The 20,652-nt window shown below is 45.6% G+C and overlaps 1 protein-coding gene and 1 long non-coding RNA gene across 15 annotated transcripts in view; one reads left to right on the forward strand and one right to left on the reverse strand.

Moving 5' to 3' along the window:
- The window catches only part of CEP164 (centrosomal protein 164), a 30,843-nt gene extending 30,567 nt beyond the window's left edge, over positions 1 to 276 (reverse strand). For all 13 annotated transcript variants that reach the window (XR_015729419.1, XR_015729418.1, XR_015729417.1 and 10 more), the window contains exon 1: positions 25 to 276. Coding sequence is in view for 10 of the 13 variants with exons in the window: in XM_087876054.1 (XP_087732180.1) it covers positions 25 to 106 (82 nt within the window). In the remaining 3 variants the exon portion in view is untranslated. The remainder of the gene's footprint in view (positions 1 to 24) is intronic.
- LOC117670172 (uncharacterized) lies at positions 252 to 15,225 on the forward strand. Of its 2 annotated transcripts, XR_015729420.1 has the most exons (3): positions 252 to 859; positions 4,036 to 4,079; positions 13,727 to 15,225. It is a non-coding gene; the product is annotated as an uncharacterized LOC117670172 (long non-coding RNA). The 2 variants fall into 2 exon arrangements; XR_004592586.3 differs by lacking the exons at positions 252 to 859; positions 4,036 to 4,079 and adding an exon at positions 12,260 to 13,406.
- The last annotated feature ends 5,427 nt before the right edge of the window (positions 15,226 to 20,652 follow it).

Consider the following 20,652-nt stretch of genomic DNA (forward strand, 5'->3'; position numbering starts at 1 on the left):
GCGCCCGCCCGCCCCCCCGCCCACCTCGCTCGCTGGGGATGTAGCTGTCGTCGTAGTCCTCCTCCAGGATGAGCTGATCGCCGATGCGCAGGGCGGGCCCGGCCATGGCCTGCGGGGCGGGGCGGGGGGGCGCCGAGCGAGGGACCGCGAGCCCCGCTGCCCCAACGGAAATCTTCCGCCTCCGGAAAGCGACGCGGTCGTTGCCATGGCGCCACGCCGTCTCCTAGCGACGCCCGCGCGCCCGCCCGCCCACCCGGCCTGTGTTGTTCAGGCGGCGAGGGTGGAAGCGCCGGAGCGAAGCCCCTCGGGCCGCCCGGATGGAGGGACTCGCGTGGCCGCCCTTTCATCTCGACGAGCCGGGCTACCGATCTAGGCGGCCCCATCCCCCCCCCATCATGTGACGGCCAGCGGCGACCGCTGCCCTTGCTCCGCTGCCCGCTGGCCCTGCCCGCGCCGGCTGTTTTGGCAGCTGCAGCTTCCTAGGGAGCCGAAGGATGGGTAGGTGGGGATACAAACGCGGCCACTATATTGTGTCCCCGTTGCAGACTTTCGGCTTTGAGAAGCTGGGCAAAGATTTGGGGGAAGTCGCCCATTAACTGCGGCATCCCAGCAGATCCCAAATGCTGCGCAGAAACTCAGGGTGGAACAGAGGAAAGTGAAAATGGGGAAAACGTTTAAGGAAGATATTTCGCCGGGAATTCGCACGCCTATGTAAACGAAGAGTCTTTCCTTCCCAAAGTAAGGGGGAACCTCACTCACTCCCTGTGTTGCAGCCTCCTTACCCATGACCTGATACTCCTTATTTTTGCCTCCAGAATCTGGAATCTGAGTAATCCAGCAAAGAAATTCAGAACCGAAGGTAATGCCAGCCATGTCTACTTTGCCAGAGTTGTGGTTTTACACAAAGATATCAATGTGACAGTGGTAGGAGGAGGTAAGGGGATGAGAGAGCAGGCTGAGTTCTATCAGGCTATGCATTTCTAAGGGGCTAAAGGCAAGGTGTGGACCCTACATCATTCAAAAGCCTTTTGCAAGCTTTTCGCAAGAGCTCCACTGAAAAGAGTGGAAGAAGAGGCAAGCTTGGAGGTTCAGGAAGGCTGGGCCCACACCGTTGGCTCCACCGTGTATTTTTAGAAGGGATGCAGAACACCGAAGTCATTTATCAGCCAAGTCACACTGCTGTCTTCTCTCCTGAAACTTTCCACCTTTAAAAAGATACAGTCTTCTTTGTTTCCCCCCATTTCTGTAGGTTTGTTTACACATTAATTAGTGAGCAAAGGCATCCCTATGAAGAGAAAAAAGCAGCAGCACTGATCCACAAACGTTTGTGTACAGGAGGATGCAGTTTATAGCCTTGGGAAAATTGTACAGCAGGTTAGGAGGTGGATATTTAACCCACATAATACAATTGTTTTTGTTAAGATCTTCAAAAAACCCTGCCGGTTTCATTGTTTGATGTATGGATGGATAGCACGCTTGCTGCTTAAATGAAATAAATGGTAGCATTTCAGCTTCCAAGGCTTGACATAAATGGGGTAGTAAACTTAAGCATACTCAAATGTAGAGTGCCTTGATGGTAGGATAAATAGAACAGATAGACATAAAACTTTTAATAAAAAATATATGTCTCAAAAATAGCAGTGAACATAAAATCTAACCTTATTAAATCATTTTAATACTACCGCAGTAAATTCAAAGACAAACCACACCAAACATTAATGTCTTCCTGTCCCCCAGTGCCTGTAGAAAAATGACCCTTCCATCATGGATTACTTCCTGTCTAAATGCCTTAATTGTCCCCCCAACTTCCTTTGTCAGCGACCTTCCCAGGATGGCCGACTTCCTGTCCATCCTTCTTAGTCATCCCCCAACTGCCTTTCGCAGCGACCTCGGTATGGTGGGATTTTTTAAATGAGATTTTAAGTTTATTATCCCGTAACAATTATTAAATGCCTTATAATTAATATTAATCGGGCAACAGGAGGCCCATTTGCAGCAAGACAGGTACAGAAGAAGGAATCCTGCCTCAAAAGACTTAAACCGAGTTAAAAAGGCGCCCGATAGCTTCAATGCTATGGGACAGCATAAGGGACAGAAAACAGTGCCATCCTGTGGTCCAAGCAGGAACAGCAATCACAATTTTCTAAACGGCATTTAAAGATTAGTATTCTGTATCTTTATTATTAAAAGCCTTATTAATATTAATTGTGCAACGGGAGTCCCAGGAGGTGCACAACAGGAACAGAAGAAAGAATTCTGCTTCAAAAGCCTTAAACCGAGTTAAAAAGATCTATGATGTCCTCAATGCTAATTCTAAGGGACAGAAAACCGCCATCCTGTGGTCAAAGCAGGTATAGCAGCCACCAAAAAAATAAATAAAATAAAACCTTTTTGATGGCATTTTAAGATTGTCAAAGCTATCATAGGCCTCTTTAACTCGGTTTAAGACTTTTGAAATAGGATTCTTTCTTCTGTACCTATTCTGCAGCCCTTGGGAATGGAAAATACCGATCAAAGAAGGAATAGTAGCCACCAAACGAAATAAAGTTTTAATGTCATTTTAAGATTATTATTCTTTATTATTAAAACCTTACTGTTAATATTAATAGGCCATAATAGACCTTCTTAAGTCGGTTTAAGGTTTTTGAAGCAGGATTTCTTTTTCTGTTTCTGTGTTGCAGCAAATGGGCCTCCTGTTTCTCTATTTATATTAATAAAGGTTAATAATAAAGATAGAGGATAATAACTTTAAAATCCCATTAAAAAGGTTGGTTTCTTTTTGTGGCTGCAATACCTGCTTTGACCACAGGATGGCACAGTTTCCTGTCCTATAGCACTAACATCTGTGTTAGTGTTATGGGACAGGAAACTGTGCCATCCTGTGGTCAAAGCAGGTATTGCAACCACAAAAAGAAAGAAACCTTTTCGATGGCATTTTAAGACTATTATTCTGTAACTATTGAAGCTACTGTATCACGGGCCTTTTAATTTGGTTTAAGGCTTTTGAAGCAGTACTCTGTGCCTGTTCTGCATCTCCTGGGGAGCAGGAAACAGTGCCATCTTGTGGTCCAAGTAGGAATAGCAGCCTCAAAAAGCATGGCTGCTGACTTCTGTGCCAGTACTTCTCTGAGTGACCTTCCCAGTATGGCTGACTTCCTTTCAGACCTTGGCCAGCGTCCCCTCAACTTCCTTTTGCAGCACATTTCACAGCACGGCCGACCTCCTCCGTGGCTGTCCCCCAGTGGCTCTGGAAAAACTTTTCAATCACGTCCAATTTCCCGTCAATCCTTAGTCATTGAGTTGTTTGCTTTGCCTCCATAGAATTCTGGTTTGCTTTTGGAAGATTTAGCCAACACCTGTACAGTCCTTACTTATTCTAAGATCGATTGTTCAAAACAAAGGGCAAAGAAATCTACTATAACAGCATTTAATAATGTAAGGTCCCAGATGTTTCCCCGAGCCACTGAAATGCCAAAGAGAGTGAGACTCGAGACGAGGCTTGCAAAAAATATCAGCTTTTTATTCTTTGCCCAAAGCAAAAAGTCTGGGTGATACTATTTTCAAACCACAGACAAAAGCATATAAGGAATAGATCCACACTGCAAGAGTGGCTCAGTATTATATACATTTTACGCTGATAGAAACAAAGTTTATCCTGTCAGACAAAGCTTCGTCACCAACATGATCTTTCTTTGTTCAGGCCTCTGTCTCTGCCCATGCTTGCTATCTTACAGAGTATACCTTGTCCTTGTGTGTTCAGGCTCCTAGGCAGCTCCCCCCCCCCCCAATCTATGGAGCAGGATGTTCCTGGGAACTGCTCTGAAACAAATTACAGAAACGAGAAACCAGGATACAATTCTCTTACAGAATGAATTCCCAACCATAGCAAAATAGTACAAGCAACTTCTTTAACAGAAGCAAAAAGCAAAGGTTAGATTGATTCGTATCAATATGGCCTTTCAATAACAATGGTGTGTATTTGCAAATCTAACTTGTTTAGGGTCTTTATTAATCATTAATGTTTTTAATTAACAGCATAGCCATCAACATTAAGAATGGTTCCCTACGCTCGTTGAAAGGTAATACAAATACAATATTCTCTCTCTCTTTTTTTTTAATTGAATCATTTTTAAAAAGTTTACACATATTTTTCCCCCTCTCCTCCCCCCCTCCTGCCCCAACCCTCCCGCCCCCCTGGATTTCCCAGAGCAAATACAGGGTATAGCATTTAACAAACATAAAAAAAAACATAAACTAACTATCTATAGATTTATCTCCCTCTTGCACTTTAACTCCCCTTGTTCATATCTAAATATAACTATTTAAACCAATTATTACTTGAAAGTAATCAATCCAACTTCGTTCTTGTCCATTCTTCAATAATAAGCAAGTCTTCTTTCTTCCAGCATTACACAGTCAGAGCCCAGTTACAGTTAACCATCAGATCTCCAACCCTTACATATATTAACACCTTAACAAAATATTTTAACCAATCTCAAATAAAATGTATTGTAAAAACCTTATTTTTACTTTTTACCCCATAAGCTTATATTAATTCTTCCTGAAAACATTCCTTGCTTAATAGCTTTGCATAAACTTATTCATCTTATTCTCTACAAATCCACTACGTGTAATCAAATAACATCTTCACTATTTAATATCTATATAAAATATTATGAAAACCCTTCCCTCAACCCTTGCACCACTTATATTTTCCTTATATCCCACAAGTTTATATTATTCTTCAACAAAGCATTCTTTAATATAGTATTAATGTAATTTAAAATAAAGTATAAAGGTTTAAGTAATATCCTTCTTCTAACCCATAAATTTATATTGAATGATCTACACTGTCCATAATTTTTACATCCACAATATTTTTCTTTTAACCCATAAACTTATATGAATTCTTCACCAATTCATAACAATTCAACCATAACATTATTTAATATAACTTTTCAAAACAAATCATGTCCCTAAATATAGGTAAATCATTCATTTTCACTATAATATAACTTTTCAGAACAAATCATATCTCTAAATACAGGTATAATCATTCATTTTCACTATTACTATCCTCCACAAGAAAAAGGATTGTAATTTTTCCTTCTCCATTTTTTCCTGACTTTTTTGCGAACCTTCTGCTTCAGTCTTTTTCCTCCACCTTCTTTTATTTTTATAAGTTCTTGGATTTTTAACTGAAGTTGCTGAACCTTACAATCCTGTTCTCTTCGCAAAGTAATTCCTTTCAGTAAAAACAGCTCTTTAATTGCGATTGGGAATCCATTGTAAAGTTCCACTTCGAATCTTCCTTCTTATATAAGAAATCCCAACGCCTCCTGACAATTTTCCAGTTGTCTGTATCAAAGCCTCTGAAGAAATGTCTCTCAATATTTCCTGGTTACGCTCCTTCAAGCCTCTCTGCCTTTCCTTCTTAATTTGAAAAGCCTCCATTTCATTTTCCAAAGGCACATTAAACTGGATTGTTTCGTCCGCCTCTTCATTCAGCAATTCATTATTGTTTGGCAACTGAAACGATACAGTATCTTCACTTTTATCTTTGTTTCGAATTTGTGTAAAATCTTCTTGAAAAACCCTTCCATTCTTTCCACTAACGTGGAGGTAAATGATTTTAAAATTTCTTCAAAGAAATCCACAGTGAGTATTTGTGTATTTACTGATGTATGTAATGGTGAGCCTTCATCACTTTCAGAAAAGCCAGCCATTTTCCCCCCCCCAATAAAACTTTCACTTTATACTTTTCCAGCAACTGTCAGGTTTCGATGTCATCTCAGCACTTCAAGCTGCATTTATTCTAGTGCTGACAGCAACTAAATCAATTATTTCAATCCTTAAGTGGTACAAGTCTTTTTTTTTTAGAAATGATTTTTAAATCCTTCTCCTTTTAAAATAACATCCTCTTCTTTTAAACAGGGGCTTTCAGCACCACATAATACTTTGTATCTAACTTTCACTTCTCCACGTCCCATTAGAATCAAATGCCATCTTACTTTTCCTTTCTCCCATAGAAATTCAGAGGGAAGTGATAGACTTTTCGGAGTTAAAGTTTAGTACTTGCAATCTTAGTTTCTCCTGTATTTGCTCTGCCAGCTTTCAAGTCCAAAATTTTTTTTCTTTAAAGTTGAGTTGCTGGGGTGGTCGCGACGTCTAGTTCTGCTTAAAGCAGAAACGTCCCAGGTCCGGAGCAATGACGGGCTTCCCGGGGAGCTCTCACCCTTTAAGCCCCAGATTTAAAAAGAAACCTGGCGCTCTTGGGGAGCTCTACCCACACCCGTCGGCTCTCTTTCCCCCCCTTCTCCCAGGGGGAAAGTTTTCAAGCCGCTAAACAGCTGATTTTCGCTGTTCTAGCGGCTCTAACAGAGTCCTGGGGCTGGCGCTCACAAAGGAGTGTCTTTCGGTGTCGGCGGAGCCACCGGAAGTCCCAAATACAATACTCTCTTAGGGAACAGTTATGTTATAAACAGAACTACAGTTTAACTTAAAGTTCATACTCAGCGGTTTAGGTATTGGAATTGGGAAACCACAAGATATAAAACTAGCAAAAACAATAATTAATTGCATGTGAGAATGAACTTTTGCCTTTCAAGAGCAATTGCCAACTTGAGGCAAAAGGAGGCGAGGGCTATACTTGCTCCAGTTTTAGGCAATAGCAAGAAAGGGCGGGTAGTCCCAAGATGTGGCTTTTGTCCATCCACATTTGTCCACAGTGAGGCAGGGTTAGGAAGGGCAGAAGATTCCTTTCCTTGCTCTCCAGACCGTCCGAAGCAGCCCACCCACTGCCCAGACAAACAAGAAGGAAAAGTGGGTCTCTCGAGGCAACAGAAGCCTTGAGCGTTTGCAGAGTACGGCTTGCAATTTGGTAATTTCCCCCAATCACAACTGCATTCACTGATCTAGGGCCAGTGTGGGCCAGGCAGAAGGGTGGGACTAGTCCTATAAAGGCCTGCTGGCTGAAAGCTTCACCCTTTCAGGAAAAGCAGTGGAGAAAGGAGGATTTCATCCCCTGACTTTCCTGCCTAAGCACCACCTGATGGGTGCTCTGCCCCACCAGCTGTTACAAAGGAATTCAGGAAAACAGATAAGTTGTCCTTGAGGAATTGGGGAGTTTTTTGGCACAGTTTCGCTGAGGTTTAGGTTTTTCATTTTAGAGAGATGGGGATGTTGGGAGGCAAAGAGAAGGCAGCAATAGGCAGTTGGAGATACGGTAGGAGATGAACAGAAAAGACTTGTGGGGGAGATGGATGGGATGGACAATTGCCCATGTGTCGGGTGTGCCTTTATTCAAAACCCAAGAAAAAACCTCTGCAGAAGAGACATTAGTCCAAGGAAAGAAAACAAAATAATTTGGACAGGATAGATGCCTCGAGGAAGCGCCTCCAGGTTAGCAGGGCCCAGCGGACAGCAAAAGCCACCTCCTCCCAGATTGCCCATCTCCTTTCGGTCTCAGTCAGTTACCGGGAGGTGTAGGTGCAGGGTTGTAAAGTTCCACCAGCATTTACTTGAAGTAGCACTGCTCCCACGGCTACAACACTGGCATCGGCCTGGACTACAAAAGGGGCCTCCATGCCGGGGTGTTTTAAGGACAGGCTCAGCTGCGAACAGTCGTTTCAGTTTCTCAAAAGCCACCTGGCACTCCATGGTCCACTCGAGAGGCCGGCTAGGCTTTGGCTTAGCCTCTCCCTTTGTTTTTAGGAGGTTGGTAATTGTTAATGCAATTTTTGCAAACGAGGGGATGAATTGTTGATAAAAGTTGGTAAAACCCAAGAAGCCCTGTTTTAAATTTTTATCAATAAAGTTCCGCAGCTCCTCCAGCTCACGAGGGGGACATAGAGTAGATCTTTGGTTTAGGGAGCTTCACCCTTGGGAGGATTTCTGTGGCGCAGTCCGTGGGCTGGTGGGGTGGGAGCACATCTGACGCCCTCTTGCTGAAAGCCTCCCTGAGGTTCCAATATTCCTTAGGGATTTTTTCCTCCCCAGCAATGCGTTCGCTCACTGCCGCTGCCAACTCCTTCGCAGCTTTGGCTATGCAGAAAGGTTTTCCCCTTCCTTCCCCTGCTGGGTGGAGCTGATGCGTAACAAGCCCTTCCTCCAATTCACCTGCGGGTTCCATTTTAGAAGCCAGGGCAGTCCAAGCAAGAGGGGTCGTTCCATACCAGGGGCTACGGTAAAGCTCAAAGTCTCTCGGTGGTCCCCTATCCACATTTCAACTGGTTCAATCACAAAGTGGGCTGCCCCCCCCAGCTACTGACCCATCCGACTGGCAGAACGTGATGGGCACTTTCATTGTTTTTAGTCTGTCCTATTTTTTCCACCACCTCTGGGCTGATGACACACCTAGTACATCCAGAGTTTAAGAGGGCTAACATCTTCCCCTGGGCACCGGATGATGGTACCCTTAGTTCTACCGGGATGGTCATGGGGCCCCCATGCTGATTTACCAGGGAGTCAGTGTCGGTTTTAGTTTCGCTGCCCCTGCACCGGTCGGAGCTCCCAACTCCCTCACGTTTGGGGGAGTGAACTCAACAACTTCCACCCCCTTCAGGGCTGTTTCATGGTTCTTTGCTGGCAGCTTGTCGGTGCTCTTCCCTCCAGCAGGGGTCGGCATGGAGCGGGGTCTGGAGAAACAACCAGCAGCCCAGTGCCCTTCCTTCCCACATCTGAAGCATGCTGTGGACTTAGGCTTGGGAGCTGGCCCCCCTCTGGCAACTCTGGGAGCCTCTTTCTGGGAAGAGGGGGAAGGCTTGTTCCAGGCATGGCCCCCATGGTAGCGATCTCTGGCCAGGTCAATTTCCATGTCACACATACCAGCATTGCAGGTCTCGGGGGGGCCCCTTGGGAGCTGCAATCCTTGTAGACTTCCTCATTGAGGCCATCCTTATAACATTCCATCAGGGCCTCCTGGGACCACCCCCTCTTGTGGCGCACCAGCTCATGAAACTCCTGGGTGTATTCGGCCACCGAACTCCGCCCCTGATTTATAGAATTCATCCTGATTCTAGCCTTTCGCTCAGCTAAGGGGTCCTTAAAGCGCACTCGGAGCACCGTCATAACCTGGTCGTAATTCGTCAGCAGGGGAGAATCCTCATTATGGAGACCCACCATCCAATCAGCCGGTATCCCCTCCAGGGCCATGGTGATACACCTCATGCATGCTGGCTCTGATGTGAAATCTTCTTCATACTTCTAGCATATGGTTTCACATTTGGTTTAGGAAGAATCTCAAACCCTTGGGATCTCCTCCGTATTTTACTGCTAGCTGAGGAACATTTGGAATTCGACGCCTCCGGGGGACAACCCCTCCCACGGGGGGGAGGGGGGGAGGCTGGGCTGCAGCTGCTGCTTGAGCCTAGCTCTGGCTGAGCTCTGGGGATCTCTTCTGGGCATGCAGAGGCCTCTGCTTCTCCCCCTGGGTGTTCAGTCTCCCCATGCGCAGGCAATGCATACCTTTCACATGCTTTCTGACTTTCAAAAGATTCTTTCAAGAGATGCAGAGCCTGGATCAGCAGGAGGTCTTCCTTATCCTCTTCTGCCAGGCAGCCTCTCCACGTCGGCATCTGGTAGCCATCAGGAGGGATCTCCTCCAGGGCTTCCATCCTTCCTACACCCAGCAACCATTTGGCTCTAACTGGCTTATGTTATGGGGAACCCCTCCTCCTCCCCCTCCCCCTCCCCCTGTTGACGGGGGAACCTGCCATTGGCTCAGGTCCAGGTTATCTTCGAGACTGCCTTCTGCCGCATAGCTCCCAGCGATCCGTAAGATCCCACAGAGTTGGTCTCCTCCGGGTCCCTTCAGCTAAACAATGCTGGCTGGCAGGCCCAGGGTTAGGGTTAGGGTTAGAATAGGGTTACCCTATTTTACATATTATTATAATATATTTGATGTTTTGAATTTTAAGTAAAGTTTTGAAGTGATTATTTTAATACGTTTTAAAATGTTTGTAAGAAAATATATAATTTAATTGTAATTTTTTTTAAAAAAATTTTACTACTAAAAATTTTACTACTTGGAAGCAGACCTGGCAACCCTACTCCTCTAGGACTGACCCGTTTGATCGCCTTGCAGACCAAGGGACTCTCAGGAGTCTTTTCCAGCACCAGAGTTCAAAGGCCTCCATTCTTTGGCGCTCAGCCTTCCTTACGGTCCAACTTTCACAGCCATCCATTGCAACTGGGAAAACCATGTCAGGGTGGCAATTAATCCCATTCTGCTTTTGGGTAATTGCACCTTGATTAGAGAACGGATCGTGACCTTTTCTTGAAGTATACTTTAAGAAAATAAAACCGAGATATATTCTAATAAACACGTTTTATTATAAAGAAGTTAAAACATCTTACTAGCTAATTAGTTACATCTTGGCAAAGCTTTCCCGGCTACCTCTCTTGGCCGGAGAACAAAGAAAAGATAGAAGAAAGTGAAAGAATGTGGACATGTGCAGATAAGAGCTCTGATCAGCTACGGTAAGTCTTAGAGTTCAAGCACAGCTGGCAAATACAAAAAAACACAGTGACAATCGCCTTCTTTGTCAGTTGAGCGGACATCAAGTACATCATCAAATAAGGCACATCTTCTTACGCAGATACTCGTGTTGAGCTGCTGGAAGCGGTTAGTTGAGCATATCAGCAATTTGATCATGTGTTAACAAAACTTTTTTTCACTAATTGTTTTATGTTTTGATAACGGATGTCAATGTGTCTGGACCTAGAACTTGTGAAATGTGATTCAGAAATATAAACCATCGATTCATTGTCTTCCATCACGGTGATCGGTCTGATCGGGTGTGTCCAGATATCTGTGACCAAAGCATCAAACCACGTTAGAGAATTACATGCATCTGAAACACAAGCATATTCAGCTTCAGTAGATGAACAAGAAACAAAATTCTGTTTACGTACAATAAACAGGACATCCATTTAAGAACATCATATAACCTGAAGTACTTTTACGTGATTTCTTATCACTCGCCCAATCAGAATCTGCATAACAACATAATTCTGCATAATCAGTATGTGTCGGTTCTAACCATAATTTCATATGTTTAGTGTGGTTTAGGTATTTCAATAATTTCTTAACACATGTCCAATGAAACTGTTTTGCCTTACCTACGTGTCGAAACAAAAGATTTACACTAAGTGCAATGTCGGGTCTGGTCCAACTACTAATGTACAACAGTGACCCAATAACTGAACGATAAAGCGTTTGATCCTCGAACTCAGGACTCGCTTCATGTGTCAAGTTGTGAAAATCTGTTTGCATGAGTGTCTTTGTTGTGTTAGCATCCTTCATGTTGCAATGATGCAAAACTTGTTCAATTTTATCTTCTTGTGAAAGACTAAACCCCTTCTGTGTTTTGTCAATCTGAATATTAATAGGCCTGTGTTGCAGCAAACGGGCCTCCCGTTGCTTTAATAAATATTAATAAGACGTTAATAATAAAGGTACAGGATAATAACCTTAAAATCCCATTAAAAGGGTTTCTTTTTGCAGCCGCAGTACCTGATTTGGCCACACGAGGGCACAGTTTTCCGTCCCGTGACTTCAAAGTTATCGCTAACGTGCAGAAAATTGTGCCCTCCTGTGGTCAAAGCAGGTATCGCAGCCGCAAAAAGAAACCTTTTCGATGACATTTTAAGATTCTTCTGTGCCAGTTCCGCAACCCTGGAGAAAACAGTGCCCTCCTGTGGTCCAAGAAGGAATAGCAGCCAGAAAAAAAAACCCTTTTTAATAGCATTTAAAGATTATTATTCTGTATCTTTATTATTAAAAGCCTTTCCTGCTTCAAAAGCCTTAACCTGAGGTCTACAACGGTCTCCACGCTAACGTTGACAGAAAACAGCGGCATCGTGCGGTCCAAGCAGGGATCGCAGCAACCAAAAGAAAGAAACTTTAAATGGAGTTTTAGGGTTGTTGTGCTATTCCTTCTTGGACCACAGGAGGGCACTGTTTTCTCCAGGGTTGCGGAACAGGCACAGAAGAATCTTAAAATGCCGTCGAAAAGGTTTATTTCTTTTTGCGGCCGCGATACCTGTTTTGGCCACACGAGGGCACAGTTTTCCGTCCCATGACTTCAAAGTGATCGCTAACGTGCAGAAAATTGTGCCCTCCTGTGGTCAAAGCAGGTATCGCAGCCAGAAAAAGAAAGAAACCTTTTCGATGACATTTTAAGATTGTTATCTGTACGTATTGAAATTATTCTTCCGTGCCATTTCCGCAACCCTGGAGAAAACAGTGCCATCCAGTGGTCCAAGAAGGAACAGCAGGTAGAAAAAGCACGGTTGCCGACTTTTTCTGTACCAGCGCTTCTCGGAGCGACCTTCCCAGCGTCAGCGCAACTTCCCGTCCGTCTCCTGTCCAACCCCCATCGCCGTTGGAAAAAAACGACCTTTCAACTTTCATTTTTACTTTTTCAGGGCTGCTCTTTTACCCTTTACCTTTATTCCAACCTTTCTTCTCCCCTTCTCTTCCTTCCTCTCCTCCTACTTCCTTCGTTCTTCTTTCGTTCTTCCTCTCCTTCTCTTTCCTACTTCCCCTTCCCTTCCCCCACTCCTCTACTCCTCTTTCCCCTCCCTTTTCTTCCTCTCCTTTCCCCTTTCTTCTTTCTCCTGGTCTCTCCTGTCCTCTGTTCTCCCTTCCCCTCTCTTCTGTCGTTTCCCTTTCCAGTTCAATCTTTTAGGGTTTAGGTTTTAGGTTTTATGGTTTAGGGTTTAGGGTTAGGGTTTTGTTTCGTCTCCTTTCCTGACTTCCGGTGGGACCGGAATCAGTTGGCCAGCATGTGCATGCCCGCTGGAGTTGAGCTAGGGCAACACTCGCATGCCCACCAATATGGCTCCGCATGCCACAGGTTCACCATCACGGGACTAGAGCTTCCCATCTCCTCCCAAGGGAAGGGAAAGGAGGCACAGGGCAGGCAAGCCTGCCGGCTGTGGCACCCGTTCTCAGGACCTTTAGTTATCGCTTAGAGCTCTTCGCAGGTAACCCCGGCCTGCATTTTATGGAAAGAAGCTGGGGAGGGGAGCTTTTGTGCAGGGCCGTTGACACCATTGGGTGATGCGAAAAATCAAAATCCAAGGGAAACCATTAGAATGTTGTTGTTGTTGTGTGTGCGCTTATCTACATATACCCAGCTAGTTTAGAGACATAATACCATACAACTTTTGGCAATAAAGTTTCAGCCAATAGAAACTTCTGGCTCAACGATTCCAACACTTTAGGAAGTCTTTGACCAAGGAGCATTCGGGCGAATGCTCAACGGATGGAGAATGGAGCCGGAAGCCCTGCCGTGTTGCAGTTTGAAGCACCCGTGGGTGTGTGCAGAGATTAATCCACTCCGTCGGGAGAAAGAGCGACTGTTTGGTGGATAGGAGAGTCTCGGGGCCTCTTGGTAGAGGTAGGCCGGTCGTGTTGCTTTTTGGAAGTATTCTGACTCTTGTTAAGAACGACTGCAGTTTTTTGCAATCAAGTTGTCACACTTTAAAAAGAAATCATAAGTGCAAATTTTATATCCCGAATTGGAAACACGCATCTTATTATTAGTCACTTTAATAGGGAGATTATCAAGAAAAATATAATCAGTAAAAATACCATACACGTGTGAAATGTATGTTAGTCTATTTAAGACTAAGGATGAGAGCAGGGCCCGAGGGATAAAGCCAGGGAGGCGTTTCCACACACCCCGATCAGGTCTCTCCTCCTTCTCTCCTCTCGCAGACCCCTACGACCAAGCAACGATTGCCAAGGAGGAGGTGAAAGAAGAGGAGCCCCAGCCCTTTCAGAAGATCGGTCCAAGTACGATTGACCGAGTTTGCAACTTAAGTCATTAACCAGCTTTCAGCGTTTCAGAGCTGAGGTTTCAGGCCCAAGCCAGGGATGGAGCGTTTCTCGCAAAGGCAGGAAGCTCTCACCAGTCCAAGAGAAAGAGCACATTCTTTGCCCGTGCGGGACCCGGACTCCATTCCTCTCGGCACGGCTGGTGACACGTCGGAAAATCTTCCTCGGATGTATCTTTCACCGGGGTTTGTTTAAGGAGCACCGATAGCAACCTCTAGGTTTTCCAAGGCGTAGCAGGCAGAATAACTCCCAGGATGTCCGAAAGCCGCTCGGTATCAGGTCTGCTCGTCGGTCCATCCGTCCCACGACTATCGGCACGGACCGGCTGCAGGGCTCTGAACATCCGTTCAAGCAGAGGGGTTTTTCCCAGCCCTTCCCTGGAAACGCAGGGGTGAACCCGGACCTTTTGCACGCAAAGCAACAGCTCGAACTCGGACTGCGGCCATCCGTCAGGAGACAAGCAACCTACTTGCAAATAGCACTCCTAAGTAAACCAAAAAATTAATCTTCCACGTTTGACATAGAGAAGAAACAAACACGGTTGAGTCGGGGAATTATAAAATTATTCTTGCTTAACGTTACATACTTTTATAAGCATCTGGTTAAAACAATCCAATTTGGCCAAAGTATTTAGATGTAAATACTTTATTGCAAAGAGAAGGAATTAAGCGCACGTTATTTATTTTAATAATTATATTCAGACCTAGGAAAAACATTCCACTTGCATTTCTCATGACTTAATTTTAGAATTCACAAAGAGCTCTTCATTAAAGGGGAAGATATCGTCTAAGTATTGTCCTCTGGGATAAAAAAAAGTACGTTACCAGGTTTTCTTCGGGAATAGGGTGAAATTGAGGGTGGGGAGCGATATTAAAAGTAGAAATCGATCACGATCTGAGATGCTAACTACCCCTCGTAAGCGCTGATGAGAGCGCGACTTGGCCTTTGCTGTCTGCGACGGTTTATACAGCCCACTCCCAAACGCTACTTCTGCAAAAGGAAGTCTAGCCTCTGTAGCAGCCGTGTCTTTTCAGCCTCTCTCCAGGAAAGAGAGCTGGGGCAAAACAGAGGAAACAGTTAACACGAAGGTGGGCGCCCAGGGCCCCCTCGGTCAAGAAAACTTGGAACTCCAGCTGTGACACAGCAACCGGGGAGACCCCGGGATCCAGGATCTTTCAAGACAGAGGCCAATCGCACCTCTAAAGCGATCACGAGGGACAGAGCAGTACCGGCATATCTCCCTGATAGCCGTCCTTTGGGGATATACTTTGAGAGAAGGAGTTGTTCCTATTTCAGGGCAAATAGTCAGGCCAGATTGCCTATCATTGTTAATACTATATTAAACCGTAAATAAAATTATACCTGTATTTTGCAGTTTACACATTTTTGTCCATGTAGATTTTTCAGCTGGACCCATCACCTGCTTACGGCTTATATAAGATACCGTAACTGTTTCTTCTCAGTAAATTGAAATATTCAAAAGCGCGGGAACCCGATTCGTTTACCGGTTGCAGCCATCCACTTCCAAGGACCGGCCCCTCGGTCCCATTCTCCTCCCTGCACCCGTCCCTAGTCAGAGGGACCGCCTCCGTCCTCCACCACCTCTTCCGCTAGGCCACTCTGGCTCCTTTGCCCTCCGAATCTCCAGCGGCAGTCTTGACACTCTTATCAGTTAAAGCCCGCTCGGATTTTGCTTTCCATCGGACCGGTTGAAAGCCCAAGTAGTAGGACAGGAAAGCCTCCTTCAGCTCAAGCATCTAGCCCTCATCGCCCCAGGCAGCACGTAGCCTCATGACAAACAGTCCCCTCCATCGTCCCCCCTTTCAGTCCATTGAGGTCGGTGGCCATCACCTCGTCCCCACGGAAGCAGATTCTGTACATTAACGCTAATTTCTTGAGGAAAGACTTTCTTTGGCCTGTCCTGATCCGTTAGGACTGCTGTTTTGAGGGGGAGAACGGCATCCTCCCCTTCACGTCTGCACCTCAGCACGTGGCTCTTTTTCTAAGACGAACAGCCCCAGTCTTGTAATCTGGGGGTTTTGCGGGCAAGTGCTATTGCAGAGGCTTCGTAGGGAAATCGGTGGTGTCAAATTCAACGCATCCTTCTGTCTTCTTACGCTGCGGAGAAGATTGCCTGTAGCCTGCTACAGTCTCCCTGATAAGACAGTCGTCTTATCAGGGAGACGAACGGCATATACTGTAATTTTTGGAGTATAAGATTCTCTGGACTATAAGATGCACCTCCCTTTTTTGGTGAGGAAAACAAGAAAAAGAAATCTGCCTCTTCCTGTCAGCAATTTTGCCTCGTTACAGCAAAATAGGCTGCTTTACTTTCATTTTTATTTTCAACATAGCTTGAGTAGCACAAAAAAAAAAATTGTTCCCAGCCATTTACCTCTTTGCAGCAAGCAGCAGAGGCGAGGCAAAACAGCTGAGAGTCGGGCTGCGGATCCAATCAAGTTGTGCTAATTAGGCTGTGCTGAAGCTGAAATGGGCTGTTTCTTCTTGTTGCTTGCTGCAAGGAGGTAAATTGCTGGGAGGTCAAAGGTCAAAGGTTAAAGGTCAGGGGGTGTCAAAGGTCAGGGTCAAAGGTCGGGGTTAGGGGTTAGGGGTTAGGGTTAGGGTTCTCCACACAGCCTACCACCACGATAAAGTATTATCTCGATACCTTCAAAGCTATCGCTAAGGGACAGAAAACAGTGCCCTCCTGTGGCCCAAGCAGATATAGCAGCCAGAAAAAAAAAACCCTTTTTAATAGCATTTAAAGATTATTATTCTGTCTCTTTATTATTAAAAGCTTTATTAATATTAATAGAGCAACTGGAGGCCCAGGAGCTACATAACGGGGAAAAAGAAAGAATCTTGCTTCAAAAGCCTTAAGCTGAGGTCAAAAGGTCTACAACGGCCTCCACGCTAACGTTGACAGAAAACAGAGCCCTCGTGCGGTCCGAGCAGGGATCGCAGCAACCCAAAGCAAGAACCTTTTTAAATGGAGTTTTAGGGTTGTTATTCTTTATTATTAAAACTTTAATAATATCAATAGGCCATCACAGGCCTCCTTAACTCCGGTTAAGGCTTTTGAAGCGAGATTTCTTTTCCAGTTCCTGTGTTGCAGCAAACGGGCCTCCCGTCGCTTTAATAAATATTAATAAGACGTTAAAAATAAAGGTACAGGATAATAATCTTAAAATCCCATTAAAAGGGTTTCTTTTTGCAGCCGCGATACCCGTTTTGGCCACACGAGGGCACAGTTTTCCGTCCCATGAGTTCAAAGTTATGACTAAGGTGCAGAAAATTGTGCCCTCCTGTGGTCAAAACAGGTATCGCAGCCACAAAAAGAAAGAAACCTTTTCGATGGCATTTTAAGATTTTTCCGTGGCAGCTCCGCAACCCTGGAGAAAACAGTGCCCTCCTGTGGTCCAAGAAGGAATAGCAGGCAGAAAAAGCACGGTCGCCGATTTTTTCCGTACCGGCGCTTCTCGGAGCGACCTTCCCAGCGGCAGCGCAACTTTCCGTCCGTCTCCTGTGCAACCCCCATCGCCGTTGGTAAAAAACGACCTTTCAACTTTCATTTTTCATTTTTACTTTTTAAGGGCTGCTCTGGGTAAACGTTTACCTTTACTCCAACCTTTCTTCTCCCCTTCTGTTCCTTCCTCTCTCTGCTCCTACTTCCTTTGTTCTTCCTAAGGGCCCAAGCAGGGATCGCAGCAACCCAAAGAAAGAAACTTTTTAAATGGAGTTTTAGGGTTGTTATTCTTTAATATTAAAACTTTATTAATATCAATAGGCCATCACAGGCCTCCTTAACTCCGGTTAAGGCTTTTGAAGGGGATTTCTTTTCCAGTTCCTGTGTTGCAGTAAACGGGCCTCCCGTCGCTTTAATAAATATTAATAAGACGTTAACAATAAAGATACAGGATAATAACCTTAAAATGCCATTAAAAGGGTTTCTTTTTGCGGCCGCGATACCCGTTTTGGCCACACGAGGGCACAGTTTTCCGTCCCATGACTTCAAAGTTATGGGTAAGGTGCAGAAAATTGTGCCCTCCTGTGGTCAAAATAGGTATCGCAGCCCCAAAAAGAAAGGAACTTTTTAAATGGAGTTTTAGGGTTGTTATGCTATTCCTTCTCGGACCACAGGAGGGCACTGTTTTGTCCAGGGTTGCGGAGCCGGCACCCAAGAATCTGAAAACGCCATCGAAAAGGTTTATTTGTTTTTGCGGCCGCGATACCTGTTTTGGCCACACGAGGGCACATTTTTCCGTCCCGTGACTTGAAAATGTTATGGCTAAGGTGCAGAAAATTGTGCCCTCCTGTGGTCAAAGCAGGTATCGCAGCCCCAAAAAGAAAAAAACCTTTTCGATGGCGTTTTAAGATTCTTCTGTGCCAGTTCCGCAACCCTGGAGAAAACAGTGCCCTCCGGTGGTCCAAGAAGGAATAGCAGGCAGAAAAAAAAAAAGAAAAAAAACCCCTTTTTAATAGCATGTTAGGGTTAGGGTTAGGGTTAGGGTTAGGGTTAGGGTTAGGGTTAGGGTTAGGGTTAGGGTTAGGGTTAGGGTTAGGGTTAGGGTTAGGGTTAGGGTTAGGGTTAGGGTTAGGGTTAGGGTTAGGGTTAGGGTTAGGGTTAGGGTTAGGGTTAGGGTTAGGGTTAGGGTTAGGGTTAGGGTTAGGGTTAGGGTTAGGGTTAGGGTTAGGGTTAGGGTTAGGGTTAGGGTTAGGGTTAGGGTTAGGGTTAGGGTTAGGGTTAGGGTTAGGGTTAGGGTTAGGGTTAGGGTTAGGGTTAGGGTTAGGGTTAGGGTTAGGGTTAGGGTTAGGGTTAGGGTTAGGGTTAGGGTTAGGGTTAGGGTTAGGGTTAGGGTTAGGGTTAGGGTTAGGGTTAGGGTTAGGGTTAGGGTTAGGGTTAGGGTTAGGGTTAGGGTTAGGGTTAGGGTTAGGGTTAGGGTTAGGGTTAGGGTTAGGGTTAGGGTTAGGGTTAGGGTTAGGGTTAGGGTTAGGGTTAGGGTTAGGGTTAGGGTTAGGGTTAGGGTTAGGGTTAGGGTTAGGGTTAGGGTTAGGGTTAGGGTTAGGGTTAGGGTTAGGGTTAGGGTTAGGGTTAGGGTTAGGGTTAGGGTTAGGGTTAGGGTTAGGGTTAGGGTTAGGGTTAGGGTTAGGGTTAGGGTTAGGGTTAGGGTTAGGGTTAGGGTTAGGGTTAGGGTTAGGGTTAGGGTTAGGGTTAGGGTTAGGGTTAGGGTTAGGGTTAGGGTTAGGGTTAGGGTTAGGGTTAGGGTTAGGGTTAGGGTTAGGGTTAGGGTTAGGGTTAGGGTTAGGGTTAGGGTTAGGGTTAGGGTTAGGGTTAGGGTTAGGGTTAGGGTTAGGGTTAGGGTTAGGGTTAGGGTTAGGGTTAGGGTTAGGGTTAGGGTTAGGGTTAGGGTTAGGGTTAGGGTTAGGGTTAGGGTTAGGGTTAGGGTTAGGGTTAGGGTTAGGGTTAGGGTTAGGGTTAGGGTTAGGGTTAGGGTTAGGGTGTAGGGTTAGGGTTAGGGTTAGGGTTAGGGTAGGGTTAGGGTTAGGGTTAGGGTTAGGGTTAGGGTTAGGGTTAGGGTTAGGGTTAGGGTTAGGGTTAGGGTTAGGGTTAGGGTTAGGGTTAGGGTTAGGGTTAGGGTTAGGGTTAGGGTTAGGGTTAGGGTTAGGTTAGGGTTAGGGTTAGGGTTAGGGTTAGGGTTAGGGTTAGGGTTAGGGTTAGGGTTAGGGTTAGGTTAGGGTTAGGGTTAGGGTTAGGGTTAGGGTTTTAGGGTTAGGGTTAGGGTTAGGGTTAGGGTTAGGGTTAGGGTTAGGGTTAGGGTTAGGGTAGGGTTAGGGTTAGGGTTAGGGTTAGGGTTAGGGTTAGGGTTAGGGTTAGGGTTAGGGTTAGGGTTAGGGTTAGGGTTAGGGTTAGGGTTAGGGTTAGGGTTAGGGTTAGGGTTAGGGTTAGGGTTAGGGTTAGGGTTAGGTTAGGGTAGGGTTAGGGTTAGGGTTAGGGTTAGGGTTAGGGTTAGGGTTAGGGTTAGGGTTAGGGTTAGGGTTAGGGTTAGGGTTAGGGTTAGGGTTAGGGTTAGGGTTAGGGTTAGGGTTAGGGTTAGGGTTAGGGTTAGGGTTAGGGTTAGGGTTAGGGTTAGGGTTAGGGTTAGGGTTAGGGTTAGGGTTAGGGTTAGGGTTAGGGTTAGGGTTAGGGTTAGGGTTAGGGTTAGGGTTAGGGTTAGGGTTAGGGTTAGGGTTAGGGTTAGGGTTAGGGTTAGGGTTAGGGTTAGGGTTAGGGTTAGGGTTAGGGTTAGGGTTAGGGTTAGGGTTAGGGTTAGGGTTAGGGTTAGGGTTAGGGTTAGGGTTAGGGTTAGGGTTAGGGTTAGGGTTAGGGTTAGGGTTAGGGTTAGGGTTAGGGGTTAGGGTTAGGGTTAGGGTTAGGGTTAGGGTTAGGGTTAGGGTTAGGGTTAGGGGTAGGGTTAGGGTTAGGGTTAGGGTTAGGGTTAGGGTTAGGGTTAGGGTTAGGGTTAGGGTTAGGGTTAGGGTTAGGGTTAGGGTTAGGGTTAGGGTTAGGGTTAGGGTTAGGGTTAGGGTTAGGGTTAGGGGTTAGGGTTAGGGTTAGGGTTAGGGTTAGGGTTAGGGTTAGGGTTAGGGTTAGGGTTAGGGTTAGGGTTAGGGGTTAGGGTTAGGGTTAGGGTTAGGGTTAGGGTTAGGGTTAGGGTTAGGGTTAGGGTTAGGGTTAGGGTTAGGGTTAGGGTTAGGGTTAGGGGTTAGGGTTAGGGTTAGGGTTAGGGTTAGGGTTAGGGTTAGGGTTAGGGTTAGGGTTAGGGTTA

This window comes from Pantherophis guttatus, chromosome 9 (assembly GCF_059756535.1).
Source record: "Pantherophis guttatus breed Tessera chromosome 9, ASM5975653v1, whole genome shotgun sequence".
NCBI lineage: Eukaryota > Metazoa > Chordata > Lepidosauria > Squamata > Colubridae > Pantherophis > Pantherophis guttatus.